The sequence below is a fragment of the Salmo salar genome, chromosome 13 (assembly GCF_965601325.2).
Source record: "Salmo salar chromosome 13, fSalSal1, whole genome shotgun sequence".
Lineage (NCBI taxonomy): Eukaryota > Metazoa > Chordata > Actinopteri > Salmoniformes > Salmonidae > Salmo > Salmo salar.
The window spans coordinates 70450944-70473966 of record NC_138303.1 but is presented as its reverse complement, the minus strand read 5'-3'; the positions used below and the strand labels follow the sequence as shown (position 1 = coordinate 70473966).

Below are 23023 nucleotides of genomic sequence, written 5' to 3'. Positions count from 1 at the left end.
ACTCCAAACTCATATTCATTATATAAATAGGCCCGTTTAATTTTGTCTGTCTTGCCATTCTAAATAAAATTGAATATCTTTTGCTCATATAATTAAAAAAACAGGTCGCTTGGATATGAGTTAATCAGGGTGATTTATTCACAAATAGACAGGCATTTTCCTTTCCATGATAGCAAGATTCTATCTATTTTTGTTAACTTTCTATTAAAATGTATTGTAGTGAGATAATTTCTTTCTTTCTGGATATGTATACAGAGTATGTCCACATAACCGTCAGACCATTTGATTGGTAAACTACACAATAATATATTTATATTTTTGTGATCCAATACGTAATATTGTACACATAATTTGGTTGTAATCCAGAGAGGTTAGAAAAAGTATCTAGAACCTATGTATTTCTAACCACTTGATATTATTGTTGGATCTGATTTTAATAGCTAACATTTCAACAATACCTTTTTTAATTCTATGCGCTATGCATTTTGCGAGAATCTTTGCATGACAACACTGAAGTGTAAGGTGCCTCCAATTTTTTTTATGGACTGGACCTTTATATTTACACCTTGGATCCTGTTTCAGTATTAATGAAATCAGACCTTCTTGTTGAGAAATCTGATAATCTAAAATGTTTCAAGGAGTGGTAAAAACATGCTAATAACGGTCCTCTGAGTACATCAAAAAAGTTTTGGTATACCTCCACTGGTATGCCATCCAGCCCTGGAATTTTCCCAGACTTAAAGGCTTTAATTGCATCAAGAAGTTCCTCCTGTGTAATTTGGCCTTCACATGAGTCTTTCTGTACAGCTGTTCATTCTACATTAATTAATAGAAAAAAAATCCATACAATTAACTTTGTTTAGTAGAGATGGAGGAGACTGAAACAAAAACATATGCTTAAAGTATGTTGCTTCCTCTTTCAAAATGTTGTTTGGTGAATCATGGGTGACTCTGACATTTTTAACAAGTTTCAGTAAATTATTTTTGATAGCATTTCTATGTTGAAGACTAAAAAATTATTCATCCAGTTCACTTTATTTGTATAATATATTACACTTAATCGTTCTTGAATAAGTTCCTACATTTATTTTTGTTTTTTCTCTAACTTATTCTGTGCCTCTATGGTACAGTTTTTATTGCCATCTATCTGTACTGATAGTCCTTCCATTTAATTTGTTAATTTGGACAATTTTGACGTAAATTGCTTTTGTTTTAGAGATGAGTACTGAATTGCATGGCCTCTAAAGGCACATTTAAAAGTGTCCCATACAATAAGGGGATCAGCTGTATCTATATTATGTTGGAAAAAGTCAGTCATAAATTATTCTGTCCTAGTTAAAAACAAGTTATCATCCAATAGGCTTTGATAAAATTTCCAATATCCTCGCCCATGTGGAGGCCGGGAGTGTTGGAAAGATTTTTCAAATACTGAGTAACTATCATTCGCAATGGGTGTTAAAATACAGACTTCATTGACTTGTGTGAAGCGAATAAAAAATGACTGAAAGCTCAGCTTATTAGTGGTGTACGTGGTGAGTTAAGACAATCAGAAATCAGACATTGCCAAATGGGCACTTTCATAAGTATGCATTCATTCTGGAAAAAGATGCACCATATCTTCGCCACACACCCCTCCCCTTCTTCTTGAGGCAACATTTGAAATTATACTCAAGACACATTATCTTCACACATATTTAAGACTCTTTTCACTGACAGTCGCAACTCAATCAGCTAGACCTATTGCCACACGCACTACTAAAATTGCGGGCTTCCCAAATAGGCATAGGCCTAGACACTTCTGATTTGAAACAATACACAGCAATTTATTTTTAAATAAGTTAATGATCCTCTGTGGCTACGTCATGCTCCCTGGTGAAGTATTTTGACAGATTTTATTTAGACAGGAGTAATTATGTAATTTTGGTGAAACATTTTACTTTAGGACAATGCACCATCCTAACAGTGCACCCACCAACTTTACTTTCCAATTTTCAAGAGGCTGAAGCCAGAGATCTGTAGCCTATGTAATGACGAGATGCTCATATCTCCGCCTTAACAATGTGAGTCTTTGTCCCAAAGGTGGGAAGGCAGGCGACAAGCTTAGGTCTGCATATTATTCCCATGTAAACGCATTGGGAAGAGAGTGAGCCCTCTCGCGTCGCCTATTCCTTTCTGCTTAAACTATATCAACGGAGAAAGCATTCGAGCGAACGAAACAGCGCTCCTTTATATGTTTTGAGAATGACACAAATATTAATTTTCACAAAGTCTGCTGCCTCAGTTTGTATGATGGCAATTTGCATATACTCCAGAATGTTATGAAGAGTGATTAGATGAATTGCAATTAATTGCAAAGTCCCTCTTTGCCATGCAAATGAACTGAATCCCCCAAAAACATTTCCACTGCATTTCAGCCCTGCCACAAAAGGACTAGCTTAGTGATTCTCTCGTTAACACAGCTGTGAGTGTTGACAAGGACAAGGCTGGAGATCACTCTTTCATGCTGACTGAGTTCGAATAACAGACTGGAAGCTTCAAAAGGAGGGTGGTGCTTGAAATCATTGTTCTTCCTCTGTCAGCCTTGGTTACCTGCAAGGAAACACGTGCCGTCATCATTGCTTTGCACAAAAAGGGGTTCACAGGCAAGGATATTGCTGCCAGTAAGATTGCACCTAAATCAACCATTTATCGGATCATCAAGAACTTCAAGGCAAGCGGTTCAATTGTTGTGAAGAAGGCTTCAGGGCGCCCAAGAAAGTCCAGCAAGCGCCAGGACCATCTCCTAAAGTTGATTCAGCTGCGGGATCGAGGCACCACCAGTACAGAGCTTGCTCAGAAATGGCAGCAGGCAGGTGTGAGTGCATCTGGACGCACAGTGAGGCGAAGACTTTGAGGATGGCCTGGTGTCAAGAAGGGCAGCAAAGAAGCCACTTCTCTCCAGGAAAAACATCAGGGACAGACTGATATTCTGCAAAAGGTACAGGGATTGGACTGCTGAGGACTGGGGTAAAGTCATTTTCTCTGATGAATCCCCTTTCTGATTGTTTGGGGCATTCGGAAAAAAGCTTGTCCGGAGAAGAAAAGGTGAGCGCTACCATCAGTCCTGTGTCATGCCAACAGTTAAGCATCCTGAGACCATTCATGTGTGGAGTTGCTTCTCAGCCAAGGGAGTGGGCTCAGTCACAATTTTACCTAAGAACACAGCCATGAATAAAGAATGGTACCAACACATCCTCCGAGAGCAACTTCTCCCAACCATCCAGGAACAGTTTGGTGACGAACAATGCCTTTTCCATCATGATGGAGCACCTTGCCATAAGGCAAAAGTGATAACTAAGTGGCTTGGGGAACAAAACATTGATATTTTGGGTCCATGGCCAGGAAACTCCACAGACCTTAATCCCATTGAGAACTTGTGGTCAATCCTCAAGAGGCAGGTGGACAAACAAAAACCCACAAATTCTGACAAACTACAAGCATTGATTATGCAAGAATGGGCTGCCAACAGTCAGGATGTGGCCCAGAAGTTAATTGACAGCATGCCAGGGTGAATTGCAGAGGTCTTGAAAAAAAAGGGTCAACACTGCAAATATTGACTCTTTGCGTCAACTTCATGTAATTGTCAATAAAAGCCTTCGACACTAATGAAATGCTTGTAAGTATACTTCAGTATTCCATAGTAACATCTGACAAAAATATCTAAAGACACTGAAGCAGCAAACTTTGTGAAAATTAATATTTGTGTCATTCTCAAAACTTTTGGCCATGACTGTATCTGATGCTGTATGACATGCCACACTATTTTAGTCCAGACAGTATCAGATACATGGTTTAAACCATATTGTATATATGAATGCTTCCGCTCAGTGTTTGAGATCAATTGACACCCTTTACTATGGAACATTGGGATTTATTTTAAACTGCAAAATCCTTACGCACCACTGCACTTTATATACAAGGGTTGGCTGGCCTTCTCTTGTCAATCGTAGGCTCAGTCACTGGTATACTTCTATTTACAAAGCCATTTTAGTTTTACTACCATTTTATTTGGGCATTTTTATTGTTCAGAAATGTGGTGGGTACTCTCTTCGTTCGCAGGACTTTATCCTGCCAACTGTTCCAAATGTTCGAACTGAATTTGGTATAAGGGCTTGTACTCTGCGCCATTGGTTTGGATGCCTCACAAAATACTTTTAAACTGGAAGAACTTGTCCCGATTGGTGTTTCTAAATCATTGATGAAGGATTTTGAGGCTGATTCCCTGACCTGTCAATGTTTTTAATTTGCTGTTTTATGATTTTGTTATACTCTTGTGAATTCTGTGGTTTTTTATTAGATTACCTGTATTTTTTCATGTTGTCTGTCTGTAATTTTGTAATGACTAGGTGCTACCTTTCTTGGCCAGGACGCTCTTGAAAAATTGATTTCAAATCTTCATGAGCCCTTCCTGGTTAAATAAAGGTTACATTTTATTTTTTTTGTAAACATACTGAGACAGAGGGGTGCTGTTTCTCTCGCTCGGATGCTTTAACTGAAATTGATGAGTCTTTCTGCCGCTCGCGTCTTGTTCAAATATATGATCAATATTTCAATATTTTATTTGGATTGGCAAGGAGGTATGGTAGGGTGGGCCAGGGCTCCTAAGGCCCACCCATAACACCCTCGTCACCAGTATATAGTAAAATAATGTTTAGTACTGTTTTGTCACCAGTATATAATAACAGTAAAGTACACTCACCAGTTTATTAGGTACACCACCCCATTATGAAAATGTATTGCTCCTACAGACAGTGAGTCATGTGGCTGTGACTTGCTATATAAAGCAGGCAGACAGGCATCGAGGTATTCAGTTACTGCTCGATTGAACATTAGAATAAGCAAAACGAGTGACCTAAACGACTTTGAGCATGGTATGATTGGTTCCAGTCACACCGGATCCAGTATTTCAGAAACGGATGCCCTACCGGGCTTTTTACCCACGACAGTGTCTAGAGTTTCCTAAGAATGGTGCAGCAACCAAAAAACATCCAGTCAGCGGCAGTCCTTTTTGGCGAAAACAACTCATTGATGAGTGAGGTCGAAGGAGAATGGCAAGAACTGTGCAATCTAACAGGAGGGCCGCAAACAGAAAAATAACAACAAAGTACAACAGTGGTGTGCAGAACGGCATCTCGGGGCGCACAACTTGTTGATCCTTGTTACAGAAGGGATATTGCAGCACACAACCACACTGGGTTCCACTCCTATCATCTAAAAACAAGAAGAAATGGTTCGATTGGGCACGCGATCCCCAACACTGGACAATTGAGTGGAAAAAAATTGCCTGGTTCGTCAAATCCCGGTTCCTGTTGTGTCATGCTGATGGCAGAGATTTGGCGAAGATTGGGCATGAGCAGCATAAGTTCCTGGACTCATACTGCCGGGTGTCAACGGAACTAGGATGGTGGCAGTGGTGTATTATTGTTATCCAATCTGCAGCAACTGTGTGATGCCTTCAGGTCCTATTGGACCAACATCCCTGTGGAGCGTTTCCGACTTGTATCCATGGCCCGAATAATTCAGGCTGTTCTAGAGGCAAATGGTGGTCTGACCCGGTACTAGATGGGTGTACCTAATAAACTGTGTATAGAACTGTTTTGTCATCAGTATTTAATAACAATAATGTATAGGACTGTTTTGTCACCAGTATGTCATGTTGTATCCATCATGTACTGCATAAAAAAATATGGTGCCATAAGGTCTGGGATTTTATTCACCTAGAGAGGGTACAAGACTTGTTCATTTAAAGATAAAATGTAGTATTATTGATTTGCTCTTAACATTAAGAATTGAATCCAGGCCAGACAACAACAATCCAGGCCAAAGTAGAGTAGTCCTCGAACTCCATAAACTAATGCCCTTGACAAGGAACACTTGTATTGTATATGATTTGGAACAAGTTTTCTTGAAGGCGAGAGAGGTGCAATTCTAGAGACAATTGTCACAGCTATTGTGTTATGTCACCTTTCAAGATTACATTTTTAATCTCAGTAATGACCTTTGTGCGAAGCTCATATTGAATGTGAATTTATACTGTATTTCGGAGGCTGACGAGATGATCTATATAATAAGGCTTATATGAGTTAAACATACTTCCATTCTTTGGTCTTGCGGGGTCGTATGGTTCAGAAGGGCTTTCGAAATCCCATATAAATAAATATTGGACCACATGGGGCATTATTGAGAGAGAGAGAGAGAGGGACGAAATTATTGCATTTTTTTACTTTGAAGCCGAGTAATACAATGATTTCTAATTTCCTTTGGATTTTCTTGGAGTTCACCAGCTATTCTATTGGGACATCTATCCAATTATGCTGCCACAGTAGATTATTCCTAAACCTGCATGTGGATAATTACAATAATAGTGCCCTTTCCCCCCACAATCCAAATCAAAGCAAGTAATACATCTCTGAAGAGGGGCCCCACAGTTAATGATCCAGTTTCACTTAAATTCCAAACATCTGTCTAATTAATACAATGACGTTGAGCACACATCAAATCAATCATTAAAATTTGCTTTGCTAACACATTGCTAAGAGGTCAGTTGTAGGGCTACACTATAGTAGTAACGTTCATTACAAGTATTAGTTCAAACTAACTAGAGGGAAGTTTGGATTGGAAAAGAACACATGGCATTGATTAAAAAACGGGAATTAGGAATGTGTCTCTGTGATTCCTATAAAGACACCATTCCACAACCAGACAGACAAATTATTTAACAAATTGTCACAACAGCTTTAACACATACAACACAAATGATAGTTTTAGGACAGATAGATACTTACACAGCAGATGAAGCACATGCAAAATAAAAATGAAGCCATGCCACATAGCGAGGCGGAGAGGTGGTTGAAATAAGAAAAACAAAACAGAGTTAACAAAACATTTAAAAAAGCTACAGAGTTCTTCATTTACCATTTCCACAGTGATTTTACTGACTTACTTTCTCCTCATCCGGCCCTCTTCCAGGAAATGTCACTTGTCAGATACATTTTTAACTTGTTATCAATATTAATCAATGGAATTAGAAGCTAATAAAGTTTTCAGGAGCAGCCCAGTAAACTTCTGACAATCTAATTTTTGTCAGGCACTGCTCAAACATTATCTGGCCCCTTCCAGTGGCAGAAACATATTCCTCCTGTCACCTCAGTATTAGCACTGAGTGCCACTCCAGTGATATTGGCATCTAATCAGTTTGTTGTCAATGTGAAAATGGCAATGTTTAAGATGCGTTGTTAGAATTCTGTTAGCGCATCAGAGAGGTGAGAGTGAGTCGAAACGCATGCTCATGCTGAATACCGGTACTAACCTTGCACTAGTGTTGAGCTAGTAGGCTCAATAACCTCTACACCAGAAGAACAGAACACAGCAAAATATATAAAACAAACAAAAAGCAAACAATCATTGACAATGTTACCTTAATGTGAACAATGTGAAAGTCAAGCTGGTGAATATGTTTTTAGCTTTGTGGGTGCAGTATTAAAGGCATACAGTGATGTGAAAGGTGTTGCTGTTAACCTAAATCATTATGATGATGTTGCGTTAGATTAAGGCACAGATTCCCAGACTTACACGGAACCAAAACCGGCTGCGCATGTGCACCATCGTGCATACATTTATTTAGTTCCCCCACACCAAACGCGATCACGACATGCAGGTTAAAATATCAAAGCAAACTCTGAACCAATTACATTAATTTGGGGACAGGTCGAAAAGCATTAAACATTTATGGCAATTTAGCTAGCTAGCTTGCACTTACTAGCTAATTTGTAATATTTAGCTAGCTTGCTGTTGCTAGCTAATTTGTCCTGGGACATAAACATTGAGTTGTTATTTTACCTGACATGCACAAGGTCCTCTACTATGACAATTAATCCACACATAAAACGGTCAACCGAATCGTTTCTAGTCATCTCTCCTCCTTCCAGGCTTTTTCTTCTCTGGACTTTATATTGCGATTGGCAACTTTCATAAATTAGGTGCATTACCGCCACCGACCTTGTTCGTCTTTCAGTCACCCATGTGGGTATAACCAATGAGGAGATGGCACGTGGGTACCTGCTTCTATAAACCAATGAGGAGATGGGAGAGGCAGGACTTGCTACGCGATCTGCGTCACAAATAAAACTAACTTCTATTTTAGCCCTTGGCAACGCAGACGCTCGTTGGCGCGTGCAAGCAGTATGGGTGCAATAATTGAATAATATATATTTCTAAATTCATTTTACGCGCGAGCGGTGTAGTCAGGGTATTAGTATATGCAGTTCTTCTTACACAAAATCAGTTTGAGGCTTTGATGTTAAGCATGGAAATTGCCTCAGTTATTTATATCAAACAAATTAAATAAAGAAATATCATAGTCCATTCAAAGTGAACTGTGACAGGCTGACTACACCGCTCGCGTTGCATGTGCGAGCATTGCAAAATAAATTTAGAAATCTATATTATTGCACCCACACTGCTCGCATGCGTCAATAAGCGTCTGCGTTGCCATGGGCTAAAATAGAAGTCAGTTCTATTTGTAACACAGATCGAGGTGGAAGTCCTGCCTCTCCCATCTCCTCATTGGTTATACCCACGTGGGTGACTGAAAGATGAATGAGGTCAGTGGCGGTAATGCACCTAATTTATGAAAGTTGCCAATCGCAATATAAAGTCAAGAAAAGAAAAAGCCTGGAAGGAGGAGAGATGACTAGAAATGATTCAGTTTACTGTTTTATGTGTGGATTAATTGGTGGAGTAGAGGACCTTGTGCATTTCAGGTAAAATAACAACTCAATGTTTATATCCCAGGACAAATGTTTAATGCTTTTCAACCTGTCCCCAAATGAATATAATTGGTTCAGAGTTTGTTTTGATATTTTAACCTGCGTGTCGTGATTGCGTTTGGTGTTGGGGGACAAAATACATTTATGCACGATGACGCACAATGGAGCACGCGCGCAGCCGGTTTGGGTTCTGTGTTAGTCATGCACTGTGTAGAAATAACACAAGACAATATTCCGTACACTTTATCATAACATTCATGAATAGGCATTCATAAATTATTTCTAAACTAATAATAAATAAACATTTCATTATTTCTAACCATTCATAATAAACATTTATAACATCTTTAATAATTTACGAAGCATTTAGAAACATGTATAATAGCTTATTCATGAAAGTTATTATAAAGTGTTACCAACAAAATATTTTCATTTTTTTGCACCTTGAATGGTATAATGTACTCACCATACAGGACAAAGCTTGCGTTGGAGCTGCCGAGTTTGTTGATGGCGATGCACGTGTAGTTGCCGTAGTCTGCCTCTGAGATGTTTAAGAAGGTCAGCTTGGAGAGCTGCCCGGCGTCCTCGATCTCCATGCCGTCTAAACCGTTGAAGATCCTTGAGAGAGAAGAAAACAGCTCTGTAGTCAGTGAATACATTTATGAATTTATTTGACCAATTTAAAATGCATATAGAGCTGCCTCAGCCATGCGAGTAAAACAATACACAAAACGTCCTTCTAGGGAAGACTCTCTCTCTCTCGCTCTCTCACTCGCTCGCTCTCTGTCTATATATATATATATATACACTGCTCAAAAAAATAAAGGGAACACTTAAACAACACATCCTAGATCTGAATGAAAGAAATAATCTTATTAAATACTTTTTTCTTAACATAGTTGAATGTGCTGACAACAAAATCACACAAAAATAATCAATGGAAATCCAATTTATCAACCCATGGAGGTCTGGATTTGGAGTCACACTCAAAATTAAAGTGGAAAACCACACTACAGGCTGATCCAACTTTGATGTAATGTCCTTAAAACAAGTCAAAATGAGGCTCAGTAGTGTGTGTGGCCTCCACGTGCCTGTATGACCTCCCTACAACGCCTGGGCATGCTCCCGATGAGGTGGCGGATGGTCTCCTGAGGGACCTCCTCCCAGACCTGGACTAAAGCATCCGCCAACTCCTGGACAGTCTGTGGTGCAACGTGGCGTTGGTGGATGGAGCGAGACATGATGTCCCAGATGTGCTCAATTGGATTCAGGTCTGGGGAACGGGCAGGCCAGTCCATAGCATCAATGCCTTCCTCTTGCAGGAACTGCTGACACACTCCAGCCACATGAGGTCTAGCCTTGTCTTGCATTAGGAGGAACCCAGGGCCAACCGCACCAGCATATGGTCTCACAAGGGGTCTGAGGATCTCATCTCGGTACCTAATGACAGTCAGGCTACCGCTGGTGAGCACATGGAGGGCTGTGCGGCCCCCCAAAGAAATGCCACCCCACACCATGACTGACCCACCGCCAAACCGGTCATGCTGGAGGATGTTGCAGGCAGCAGAACGTTCTCCACGGTGTCTCCAGACTCTGTCACGTCTGTCACGTGCTCAGTGTGAACCTGCTTTCATCTGTGAAGAGCACAGGGCGCCAGTGGCGAATTTGCCAATCTTGGTGTTCTCTGGCAAATGCCAAACGTCCTGCACGGTGTTGGGCTGTAAGCACAACCCCCACCTGTGGACGTCGGACCCTCATACCACCCTTGTGGAGTCTGTTTCTGACCGTTTGTGCAGACACATGCACATTTGTGGCCTGCTGGAGGTCATTTTGCAGGGCTCTGGCAGTGCTCCTCCTGCTCCTCCTTGCACAAAGGCGGAGGTAGTGGTCCTGCTGCTGGGTTGTTGCCCTCCTACGGCCTCCTCCACGTCTCCTGATGTACTGGCCTGTCTCCTGGTAGCGCTTCCATGCTCTGGACACTACGCTGACAGACACAGCAAACCTTCTTGCCACAGCTCGAATTGATGTGCCATCCTGGATGAGCTGCACTACCTGAGCCACTTGTGTGGGTTGTAGACACCGTCTCATGCTACCACTAGAGTGAAAGCACCGCCAACATTCAAAAGTGACCAAAACATCAGCCAGGAAGCATAGGAACTGAGAAGTGGTCTGTGGTCACCCCCTGCAGAACCACGCCTTTATTGGGGGTGTCTTGCTTATTGCCTATAATTTCCACCTGTTGTCTATTCCATTTGCACAACAGCATGTGAAATGTATTGTCAATCAGTGTTGCTTCCTAAGTGTACAGATTGATTTCACAGAAGTGTGATTGACTTGGAGTTACATTGTGTTGTTTAAGTGTTCCCTTTATTTTTTTGAGCAGTATATATACACTGCTCAAAAAAATAAAGGGAACACAAAAATAACACATCCTAGATCTGAATGAATTAAATAATCTTATTAAATACTTTTTTCTTTACATAGTTCAATGTGCTGACAACAAAATCACACAAAAATAATCAATGGAAATCCAATTTATCAACCCATGGAGGACTGGATTTGGAGTCACACTCAAAATTAAAGTGGAAAACCACACTACAGGCTGATCCAACTTTGATGTAATGTCCTTAAAACAAGTCAAAATGAGGCTCAGTAGTGTGTGTGGCTTCCACGTGCCTGTATGACCTCCCTACAATGCCTGGGCATGCTCCTGATGAGGTGGCGGATGGTCTCCTGAGGGATCTCCTCCCAGACCTGGACTAAAGCATCTGCCAACTCCTGGACAGTCTGTGGTGCAACGTGGCACTGGTGGATGGAGCGAGACATGATGTCCCAGATGTGCTCAATTGGATTCAGGTCTGGGGAACGGGCGGGCCAGTCCATAGCATCAATGCCTTCCTCTTGCAGGAACTGCTGACACACTCCAGCCACATGAGGTCTAGCATTGTCTTGCATTAGGAGGAACCCAGGGCCAACCGTACCAGCATATGGTCTCACAAGGGGTTTGAGAATCTCATCTCGGTACCTACTGGCAGTCAGGCCACCTCTGGCGAGCACATGGAGGGCTGTGCGGCCCCCCAAAGAAATGCCACCCCACACCATGACTGACCCACCGCCAAACCGGTCATGCTGGAGGATGTTGCAGGCAGCAGAACGTTCTCCACGGCGTCTCCAGACTCTGTCACGTCTGTCACATGTGCTCAGTGTGAACCTGCTTTCATCTGTGAAGAGCACAGGGTGCCAGTGGCGAATTTGCCAATCTTGGTGTTCTCTGGCAAATGCCAAACGTCCTGCACGGTGTTGGGCTGTAAGCACAACCCCCACCTGTGGACGTCGGGCCCTCATACCACCCTCATGGAGTCTGTTTCTGACCGTTTGAGCAGACACATGCACATTTGTGGCCTGCTGGAGGTCATTTTGCAGGGCTCTGGCAGTGCTCCTCCTGCTCCTCCTTGCACAAAGGCGGAGGTAGCGGTCCTGCTGCTGGGTTGTTGCCCTCCTACGGCCTCCTCCACGTCTCCTGATGTACTGGCCTGTCTCCTGGTAGCGCCTCCATGCTCTGGACACTACGCTGTCAGACACAGCAAACCTTCTTGCCACAGCTCGCATTGATGTGCCATCCTGGATGAGCTGCACTACCTGAGCCACTTGTGTGGGTTGTAGACTCCGTCTCATGCTACCACTAGAGTGAAAGCACCGCCAGCATTCAAAAGTGACCAAAACATCAGCCAGGAAGCATAGGAACTGAGAAGTGGTCTGTGGTCACCACCTGCAGAACCACTCCTTTATTGGGGGTGTCTTGCTAATTGCCTATAATTTCCACCTGTTGTCTATTCCATTTGCACAACAGCATGTGAAAATTATTGTCAATCAGTGTTGCTTCCTAAGTGGACAGTTTGATTTCACAGAAGTGTGATTGACTTGGAGTTACATTGTGTTGTTTAAGTGTTCCCGTTATTTTTTTGAGCAGTGTATATATATTATATGCTGATGACCCAATGACCTTCCTTGAAAATCAACTTCCAGGAAAATCTAAAACCCTGGAAAAGCACAGATTCAACATGTTTGCAAACATCCACAACAATTTACCTTCTTTCGTCTCGATACCACTCAAAGTCCGCCTTGGGCACCGCATCCACTTCGCACTCCAGCACCCCTCTCTGGCCAAGGGTCACGCCAACGTCTCTGCCCTCTGACACACTGGGGGCATCTACGGGCACACAAGAGGGCACCCATGGGATCAGCATGCCAGAGAGGGAGTCAAGGTTAGGGCTGTGGCGGTCCCAAAATGTTGTCAGCCGGTGATTGTCAAGCAAATAAGAGTCGGGCTCACTGTAATTGACCATTGATTAACATAAACACATTTAGCATATCCTGGCTTCCACTACAAGCCACTGATGCAGACATTTTGAAAATCTACATTTTAAAAAGTCGAATGAATCCATGTAAAATAGCCTACTCCTTCACAATAAATCCATTATTTATTTTAGACAGATCTAAAGAAGCATGAAATGAAGAAAATGTTGTCTATTTCAGAAGAACAGAATAGCATACTCTGAGTTGTCCTTATGTTAGGTCCTAATGTGCTACACTAATTCATTTAGCAGAGAAGACTTGCTTAAAATTCTGTGTCATTATTTTATATTATATTATAGTATGAAGAATACAATTGAACAAAGCTGAGTTGAGCAGTTAACAAAAAAATTGGTACTCCTATATGCTTAATTTAGAGTTATTAATGTAACTTTAGTTTGTCCTGACTCTCTCTCCTTGGTGAGGATCAAAGGTGCCAGATCAGCTTGGCACATGTTTGAAGATAGCCAGACCCCTCTCTCCCACAGAAAAGGGGGGACTGTGCCGGTCTTTACACCTTAACACTGGATCGTAAGCAGGAGGGAACTTTCCCCCTCTGCCTTTCAGTATCCACCAAAGGAATGCTTTGTCTAGAGAGAGTGTGGTCCGCCTAAAAACTCAAACGTCAAATGATTGGACATTGAAACAATATTTCTAACATAACGAATGTGGGAAATGGTTAACCTCTCTTGGGTAGGGAGCAGTATTTTGACGTCCGGATGAAAAGTGTGCCCAAAGTCACTGCCTGTTACACAGGCCCAGAAGCTAGGATATGCAAATAATCAGTAGGTTTGGATAGAAAACACTCTAAAGTTTCTAAAACTGTTAAAATTATGTCTGTGAGTATAACAGAACTGATATGGCAGGCGAAACCCCGAGGACAATCCATCCTCCCCCCAAAAGAATTCTGCCTACCTCTATTTTCAATGGCTATCACTTTTATTATAAGGCCAAGTCCTCCCAGATTGCAGTTCCTAGGGCTTCCACTAGATGTCAACAGTCTTTAGAAAGAGTTTCAGGCTGGTTTTTGGAAAAATTTGCCAGAAATTGTAGTTTTTCTAGGTGGCTCCCATTTAAGGTGTAGTTTTCCAAGTGCGTGGAATAGAGCGTGATCTTTGGTATTTTTCTCCAGTAAAGACAATAACGATACTCCGTCTTAAATTTCATGATTTATTTATGTATTAGGGTACCTAAGTTGTGATTATAAACGTTGTTTGACTTGTTTGGAAAAGTTTATTAGTAACGTTTGAGATTCATTTTGTATGCATTTTGATGGAGGGAAACTGGGTGGATTATTGACTGAAGCGCGCCAGCTAAACTGAGTTTTTATGGATATAAAGAAGGACATTATCAAACAAAAGGATCATTTGTGATGTAACTGGGACCTTTTGGAGTGCCAACAGAAGAAGATCATCAAAGGTAAGGCATTTTTTATATCGCTATTTCTGACTTTTGTGTCGCACCTGCCCCGTTGAAATATGTTTTTCATGTGTTTGTATGCGGGGTGCTATCCTCAGATAATCACATGGTTTGCTTTCGCCGTAAAGCCTTTTGAAATCTGACACATCGGCTGGATTAACAAGAAGTTAAGATGTATTACACTTGTGATTTTATGAAAGTTAAATATTTATAATACTGTAGTTTGTATTTCGCGCTCTGCAATTTCACCGGATGTTGGCCAGGTGGGACGGTAGCGTCCCACCTGCCCATAAGAAGTTAAAGAACAATCCTGTCAAAGTGTTTATTATTTTATTATTTTGTGATGTCATTAAGGATGGTACAACTAAATAACTGTATCTCTGAGGGTGTACACATTCTAGTTGTCAGATTTGTATCTAAATGTTGTATAAAATATATGATTAAGTATGACAATACTTTTGTGAAGATAGCAATGTAATTTTAGCCTTCTAACTGAGATAATGGCTTTTTATATAAACTTGTGCCCAGAACGCCCCTTTTGGCCAGAGTGCTTAAAAGGGCTCGCTAACAAAATTTACATTAGACCAAAATATGCCAGGTTACTGCTGGCGTATAAAGTGGTCAGCAGCTGAACGATGAATAATCAACCATTGAGACCAGACAGCGTGGGGCAGTGGCTACACGGCTGAAAATGGTGAGACCCTAAGATCAGCGTGACAGAAAGCATGAGCTGAACATTACGAAATGGTTGGAACTTATGAAAGACTAGACCAGAACATTCACAGTCTGCAGCTTTGTATGTAAAGTAGTCTAGGACATTTGACCAAAGGCGAGGGGGAAGAACGGATCCCTCTGAAGTATCTAGTCTAATGAACACCCCAAGATGAGAAAAGCTCCACTACAAAGGACATTCTGACCTCTGGTGGACAAACTAGAGTCTTACATCCCTCGATAACTTCCCCATAGCACCCATCGAGTTCAACAGAGAGACGACAAAGACATCTACGCTGTCACACCTGCTCCCACTCCCCTTCTCTGGCGCCAGGCGGCCCATCATTATGCACACCTGTCACCATCAACGCGCATTAGTGCTTCATTGGACTCACATGGACACCATCACGTATCGATTGCCTCAGTTTCATCCCGTGTCAGCATTAATGTTGTTTTGTTCACCCTGTCCATACGCTGTCCTTGCTTTGTTTCATGTCGGTAATTTATTAAATATTCACTCCCTGTACTTACTTCTCGTCTCCCAGCGTCTGCCCTCACAGAATGCTGACAGCACAATATTGGAAGCATCAGGGAGTTTTTAGTTTTTTGTTGGTGATGTTGGGTCCAGGTGCCGCTGCCGAAGGAACCAGGGGTTCCTCAGCTGGCTCGTCAGGCTTCCATGCCTTAGCTGGCTCGAGAGGTTTTCTTTCTTTGGTTAGCTCAGCAGGCTCCCATCCCACATCATACCTCAGCCGGCTCGTCCGGCTCCCACGCCACGGTTGGCTTGTCGGGCTCCCACACCTTGGCCGGCTCACAAGCCTTGGCCGGCCCGTCAGGCTCGCCCAGATGGGACGCAGGGTGGCACCCCTAGAGGGGGCGGTACTGTCACGCCTTCTCCTGCTCACCCTCTCCGGCGCTCGTTACGCGCATCTGCGCTTCATTGGACTCACCTGGACTCTATCACTTATTGATTGCCTCCTCTATATCTGTCTATTTCTCAGATTCATCCCCATGTCAGCATTAATGTCATTTTGTTCCCCCTGTCCAGACGCAGTCCTTGTTTTGTTTCATGTCGGTTATTTATTAAATATTCACTCCCTGTACTTGCTTCTCGTCTCCCAGCGTCTGTCCTCACATACGCGTAAATATATACATTGCATTTATTTTCCGAATGAGCAGTCGTTCATGTGCAAAGTATTCATATTCCCGTGAGTGTAGCTTCCAAATGTATGTACGATAAGTTGACTCTCTTTGTCTCTCCCTCTCCTTACCTACCCCTCCTTTCCCATTGTGTAACCAAATGGTCATGCTTTTTTTAGTCCACTAGGGACCTCTTTTCATTGTATTAAGTTAGTAATCGACAACCTATACCGTGTGTGTGTTTATGTATTTCTGTGTGATTCTTTATTTAGTTAGTTAGTAAATAAATAATTAAGCCAATGTTTGTATTGCTGATTCATCAATTAGGTTAGGGTTTGTGCAGATATCCAAGAAATACACGACGTTCAGAATGAGACTGATGAGGTACTAATTAATAATTTACTGTTCAAATCAAATTGTATTAGTCACATGCGCCAAATACAACAGTGAAATGCTTACTTACGAGCCCCTAACCGACAGTGCAGTTTCAAAAGATATGGATAAGAATAAGAGATGAAACTAACAAGTAATTAAAGAGGAGCTGTAAAAAATAACAATATATACAGGGGGGTGCCGGTACAGAGTCAAAGTGTGGAGGCACCGGTTAGTTGAGGTAGTATGTACATGTAGGTAGAGTTATTAAAGTGACTATGCATAGATGACAACAGAGGGGTGGCAGTGGTGTGGAGAGGGGAGGGGGGTGCAATGTGAATAGTCTGGGTAGCCAATTGACTAGATGTTCATGAGTCTTATGGCTTGGGGGTAGAAGCTGATTAGAAGCCTCTTGGACCTAGACTTAGTGCTCCGGTACTGCTTGCCGTGTGGTAGCAGAGAGAACAGTCTATGACTATGGTGGCTGGAGTCTTAGACAATTTCCAGGGCCTTCCTCTGACAGCGCCTGGTATAGAGGTCCTGGATGGCAGGAAGCTTGGCCCCAGTGATGTACTGGGCCGTACGCACTACCCTCTGTAGTGCCTAGCGGTCAGAGGCCGAGCAGTTGCCTGACCAGGCAGTGATGCAACCAGTCAGGATGCTCTCGATGGTGCAGCTGTAGAACCTTTTGAGGATCTGAGGACCAATGCTAAATCTTTTCAGTCTCCTGAGGGGGAATAGGTTTTGTCATGCCCGCTTCTTGACTGTCATGGTGTGCTTGGACCATGTTAGTTAGTTAGTGATGTGGACGCCAAGGAACTTGAAGCTCTCAACCTGCTCCACTGTAGCCCCATCGATGAGAATGGGAGCATGCTTGGTCCTCTTTTTCCTGTAGTTCACAATCATCTCTTTTGTCTTGATCACGTTGAGGGAGAGGCTGTTGTCCTGGCACCACATCTCTGACCTCCTCCCTATAGGCTGTCTCGTTGTTGTCAGTGATCAGGCCTACCACTGTTGTGTCATCAGCAAATTTAATGATGGTGTTGGAGTCGAGCCTGGCCGTGCAGTTATGAGTGAACAGGGTGTACAGGAGGGTGCTGAGCACGCACCCCTGAGGGGCCCCTGTGTTGAGGATCAGCGTGGCGGATGTGTTGTTACCTACCCTTACCACCTGGGGGCGGCCCGTCAGGAAGTCCAGGATCCAGTTGCAGGTGTTTAGTCCCAGGGTCCTTAGCTTATTGATTGGGGCGGCAGGTAACTTAGTGGTTAGAGCGCTGGACTAGTAACTGGAAGGTTGCGAGATTGAATCCCCAAGCTGACAAGGTAAAATCTGTCGTTCTGCCCCTGAACAAGTTACTGTTCCTAGGCCGTCATTGAAAACAAGAATTTGTTCTTAAATGACTTGCCTATTTAAATAATGGTAAAATAAAATTAAAAAAATCAAAACATTGAATGCTGAGCTGTAGTTAATGAATAGCATTCTCACATAGGTGTTCATCTGTCCAGGTGGGAAAGGGCATTGTGGAGTGCAATAGAGACTACATCATCTGTGGATCTGTTGGGGTGGTATGCAAATTGGAGTGGGTCTAGGGTTTCTGGGATGATGGTGTTGATGTGAGCCATGACCAGCCTTTCAAAGCACTTCATGGCTACAGACGTGAGTGCTACAGATCAGTAGTCATTTAGGGCAGGTTACCTTAGTGTTCTTCTTCTTAGTGTTCTTCACAGGCACTATGATTGTCTGCTTAAAACATGTTGGTATTACAGACTCGGACAGGGAGAGGTTGAAAATGTCAGTGAAGACACAGCGCATGCTCACAGTACACGTCCTGGTAATCTGTCTGGCCCTGCGGCCTTGTGAATGTTGACCTGTCTAAAGGTCTTACTCACATCGGCTGCGGAGAGCGTGATCACACAATCTTCCGGTACAGCTGGTGCTCTCATGCATGTTTCAGTGTTATTTGCCTCGAAGCGAGCATATAAGTAGTTTAGCTCGTCCGGTAGGCTCGTGTCACTGGGCAGCTCTTGGCTGTGCTTCCCTTGGTAGTCTGTAATGGTTTGCAGGCCCTGCCACATCCAACGAGCGTCAGAGCTGGTGTAGTTCAATTCAATCTTTGTCCTGTATTGAAGCTTTGCCTTTTTGATGGTTCGTCGGAGGGCATATAAGCTTCTGGGTTAGAGTCAAGCTCCTTGAAAGCGGCAGCTCTAGCCTTTAGCTCAGTGCAGATGCTGCCTGCAATCCATGGCTTCTGGTTAGGGTATGTACTGTATGTACAGTTACTGTGGGGATGACGTCATCAATGCACTTATTGATGAAGCCAATGACAGATGTGGTGTACTGCTCAATGCCATTGGAGGAATCCCGGAACATATTCCAGTCTGTGCTCGCAAAACAGTCCTGTAGCTTAGCATCTGCTTCATCTGACCACGTTTTTATTGATCTAGTCACTGGCGCTTCCTGTTTTAATTTTGCTTGTAAGCAGGAATCAGGAGGATATAATTATGGTCAGATTTGCAAAATGGAGAGCGAGGGAGAGCTTTGTATCCATCTCTGTGTGTGGAGTATAGTTTGTCCAGAGTTCTTTTCCCTCTGGGGTGACATTTAACATGTTGATAGAAATTAGGTCAAATAAATGTAAGTTTCCTTGCATTAAAGTCCCCGGCTACTAGGATTGCCGCCTCTGGGTGAGAGTTTTCTTGTTTGCTTATGGCAGAATAAGGCTCATTCAATGCTATCTTGGTGCTAGCCTCTGACTGTGGTGGTATGTAAACAGCTACAAAGAATATAGAGAAAAACTCTCTTGGTAGGTAACGTGGTCTGCAGCTTAGCATGAGGAACTCTACCTCAGGCGAGCAATGACTTGAGACTTCCTTAGATATCGTGCACCAGCTGTTGTTTACAAACAGACATAGACTGCCGCCCCTTGTCTTACCAGACGCCGATGTTCTATCCTGCCGGTATATCGTATAACCAGCCAGCTGTATGTTGATATTGTCGTCGTTCAGGCACGACTCAGTGAAGCATAAGATGTTTAAGTTTTTAATGTCCGTTGGTAGTTTAATCCTTCCAATAACTTGTCCATTTCATTGTCCAAAGATTACATGTTTGCGAGCAGAATTGAGGGGAGTGGGGGTTTATTTGATTGCCTCCTACTCCTCAGAAGGCAGCCCGCCCTCCGGCCTCTCTTTCTCTGCCTATTCACGCAGATCACTGGGGTCAGGCCTGTTCCCAAGGGAGCCATATATCCTCCGCCTCGGGCTCGTCAGAGTCGTGAAAAAAGAAAAACGATTCTGCTAGTCCATGGTGAGTAATCGCAGTCCTGATGTCTATAAGTTATTTTCGGGCAAAAGAGACGGTAGCAGCAACATTATGTACAAAATAGTAAAAAATAACTTACAAACAATGCAGATAAACGAACAAAAAAACACAATCGGTTGGGGTAAATGTCTGCCTTCTGCTCCGGCGCGATTTTACTGTTATTGATGTCATATATATATATATATATATATATCTTTAGAGTTTAGAGTTTAAGTTGGGAGATAGTAACTTGGAAAACAACTTTTCCAGTAGTGCCCTAAATTCATAATGAGTTAATTGTTACATGATTCATTTAATTGAGTAACAATTAAACATAGTAGTTAATTATTCAATAAATAACAGTCAACACATTAATGATAGTCACGTCACGACAAGTTGGTTTGGTTTACATGTTTTGAATTTTAATACATTGTAAGGCTCCATGATGAGACTTGAATGATGATTTGAAAAAAGTTGCATGAAAGGCATGAGCTCTGCTTTGTTTTTTTGCACAGGCTGTACAAACTCCAATTGTCTCTCATTCACAATTTGACAAGCACTTGATAATGCCTCGAATTTCACGGCAGCATCCCCTTTGAAAATGTCATATACTAACGTCATATACTAATGCACCCTAAAAAAATCCATGCCTTTTGCAGCCCGGAGTGCTGTGTTGTGCCCTTCTACCTGAGCGTGCTGCGCCTCTCACTCACATAGCTCTCCATCACATGACTGGGTCTTTCCCACAGGCTACAATTGAAGACAGACACATCGGAAACGCAACTGTGCACATCCTCATTCAATTCCGAGGTGCAAATGTACTTTCCGTCAGCCAACAAGATGAGTAGGCCTAACGAACAGCAAAAGCACTAGCCTATGTCACTCTACTATCCCCCATTGTACAAAAGTTGACCTATTCCGTGCGAGAAATAAATATTCCAAACATAGTCTGGGACAGTTGTGCAATGCAATAGATCCCAAATTAATATAACCACTAGCATCGGAATATGGCTGACACAACAGATCAGTACATTTAGCTTAAAATGTTTATAAACTATTAGGCTATTTCTTCACATTATAAGTGCAGCAATGCGCACATGGCAGTTGGCTATAAGAGGGAATGTTTTATTTGCGGAAAACACCATTATCAAAAGTGACTGTAAATGTGGTAATGCATGTAATACTTTTATTATAAATGTGAATTGTTATGGAGAAAATTATTGTCCCGAAACTTGAAACTCATGCGCTGCTTATGTATGCCAGTTAAACTCTAAACCCCTTGTAAAGCGGATTAATGTCCTTATTTGGCCACTTTAGTTGTGATACAAACCTTATAAAAACATATAAGCTTATGGGCTAGGCTACATGAGGTGTGGGACTATGATTCGAAGGCTGTTTCTTATGCTGGGCATCATTCATAAGTGATAATATATACAGTTGAGTCGGAAGTTTACATTCACTTAGATTGGAGTCATTAAAAATCGTTTTTCAACCACTCCACAAATTTCTGTTAACAAACTATAGTTTTGGCAAGTCGGTTAGGACATCTACTTTCTGCATGACATAAGCAATTTTTCCAACAATTGTTTACAGACAGATTATTTCACTTATAATTCACTGTATCACAATTCCAGTGGGTCAGAAGTTTACATACACTAAGTTGACTGTGCCTTTAAACAGCTTGAATCAATTGGAGGTGTACCTGTGGATGTATTTCAAGGCCTACCTTCAAACTTAGTCCCGCTTTGAGTGACATCATGGGAAAAACAAAAAAATCAGCCAAGACCTCAGCAAAATAATTGTAGACCTCCACAAGTCTGGTTCATCCTTGGGAGCAATTTCCAAATGCCTGAAGGTACCACGTTCATCTGTACAAACAATAGTACACAAGTATAAATACTATGCGTGGTCCGCAGCCATCATACCGCTCAGGAAGGAGACGCGTTCTGTCTCCTAGAGATGAATGTACTTTGGTGCAAAAAGTGCAAATCAATCCCAGAACAACAGCAAAGGACCTTGTGAAGATGCTGGAGGAAACAGGTACAAAAGTATCTATATCCACAGTAAAACGAGTCCTATATCGGCATAACCTGAAATGCCGCTCAGCAAGGAAGAAGCCACTGTTCCAAACCCGCCATGAAAAAGCCAGACTACGGTTTGCAACTGCACATGGGGACAAAGATCGTACTTTTTGGAGAAATGTCCTCTGGTCTGATGAAACAAAAATAGAACTGTTTGGCCATAATGACCATCGTTATGTTTGGAGGAAAAAGGGGGGCGCTTGCAAGCCGAAGAACACCATCCCAACTGTGAAGCATGGGGGTGGCAGCATCATGTTGTGGGGGTGCTTTGCTGCAGGAGGGAATTGTGCACTTCACAAAATAGATGGCATCATGAGGTAGGAAAATGATGTGGTTATATTGAAGCAACATCTCAAGACATCAGTCAGGAAGTTAAAGCTTGGTCGAAAATGGACAATTACCCCAAGCAAACTTCCAAAGTTGTAGCAAAATGGCTTAAGGATAACAAAGTCAAGGTATTGGAGTGGCCATCACAAAGCCCTGACCTCAATCCCATAGAGATTTTTTGGGCAGAACTGAAAAAGTGTGTGCGAGCAAGGAGGCCTATAAACCTGACTCTGTTACACCAGCTCTGTCAGGAGGAATGGGCCAAAATTCACACAACTTATTGTGGGAATCTTGTGGAAGGCTACCCAAAACGTTTGACTGAAGTTAAACAATTTAAAGGCAATACTACCAAATACAAATTTAGTGTATGTTTACTTCTGACCAACTGGGAATGTGATGAAATAAATAAAAGCTGAAATAAATAATTATCTCTACTACTATTCTGACATTTCACATAGTTAAAATAAAGTGATGATCCTAACTGACCTACAACAGGTAATTTTTACTAGGATTAA

General features: G+C 42.3%; 1 protein-coding gene across 2 annotated transcripts in view; it reads right to left on the bottom strand.

Moving 5' to 3' along the window:
* Nucleotides 1-23023, bottom strand: part of LOC106567646 (opioid-binding protein/cell adhesion molecule) — a 613793-nt gene that overhangs the window by 14451 nt on the left and 576319 nt on the right. For both annotated transcript variants that reach the window (XM_082960288.1, XM_014137182.3), the window contains 3 exons: nt 12897-13017; nt 9274-9425; nt 7349-7384 (listed from right to left, as the gene is read on the bottom strand). In XM_082960288.1, coding sequence (XP_082816414.1) covers nt 7349-7384; nt 9274-9425; nt 12897-13017 — 309 coding nt within the window. The remainder of the gene's footprint in view (nt 1-7348; nt 7385-9273; nt 9426-12896; nt 13018-23023) is intronic.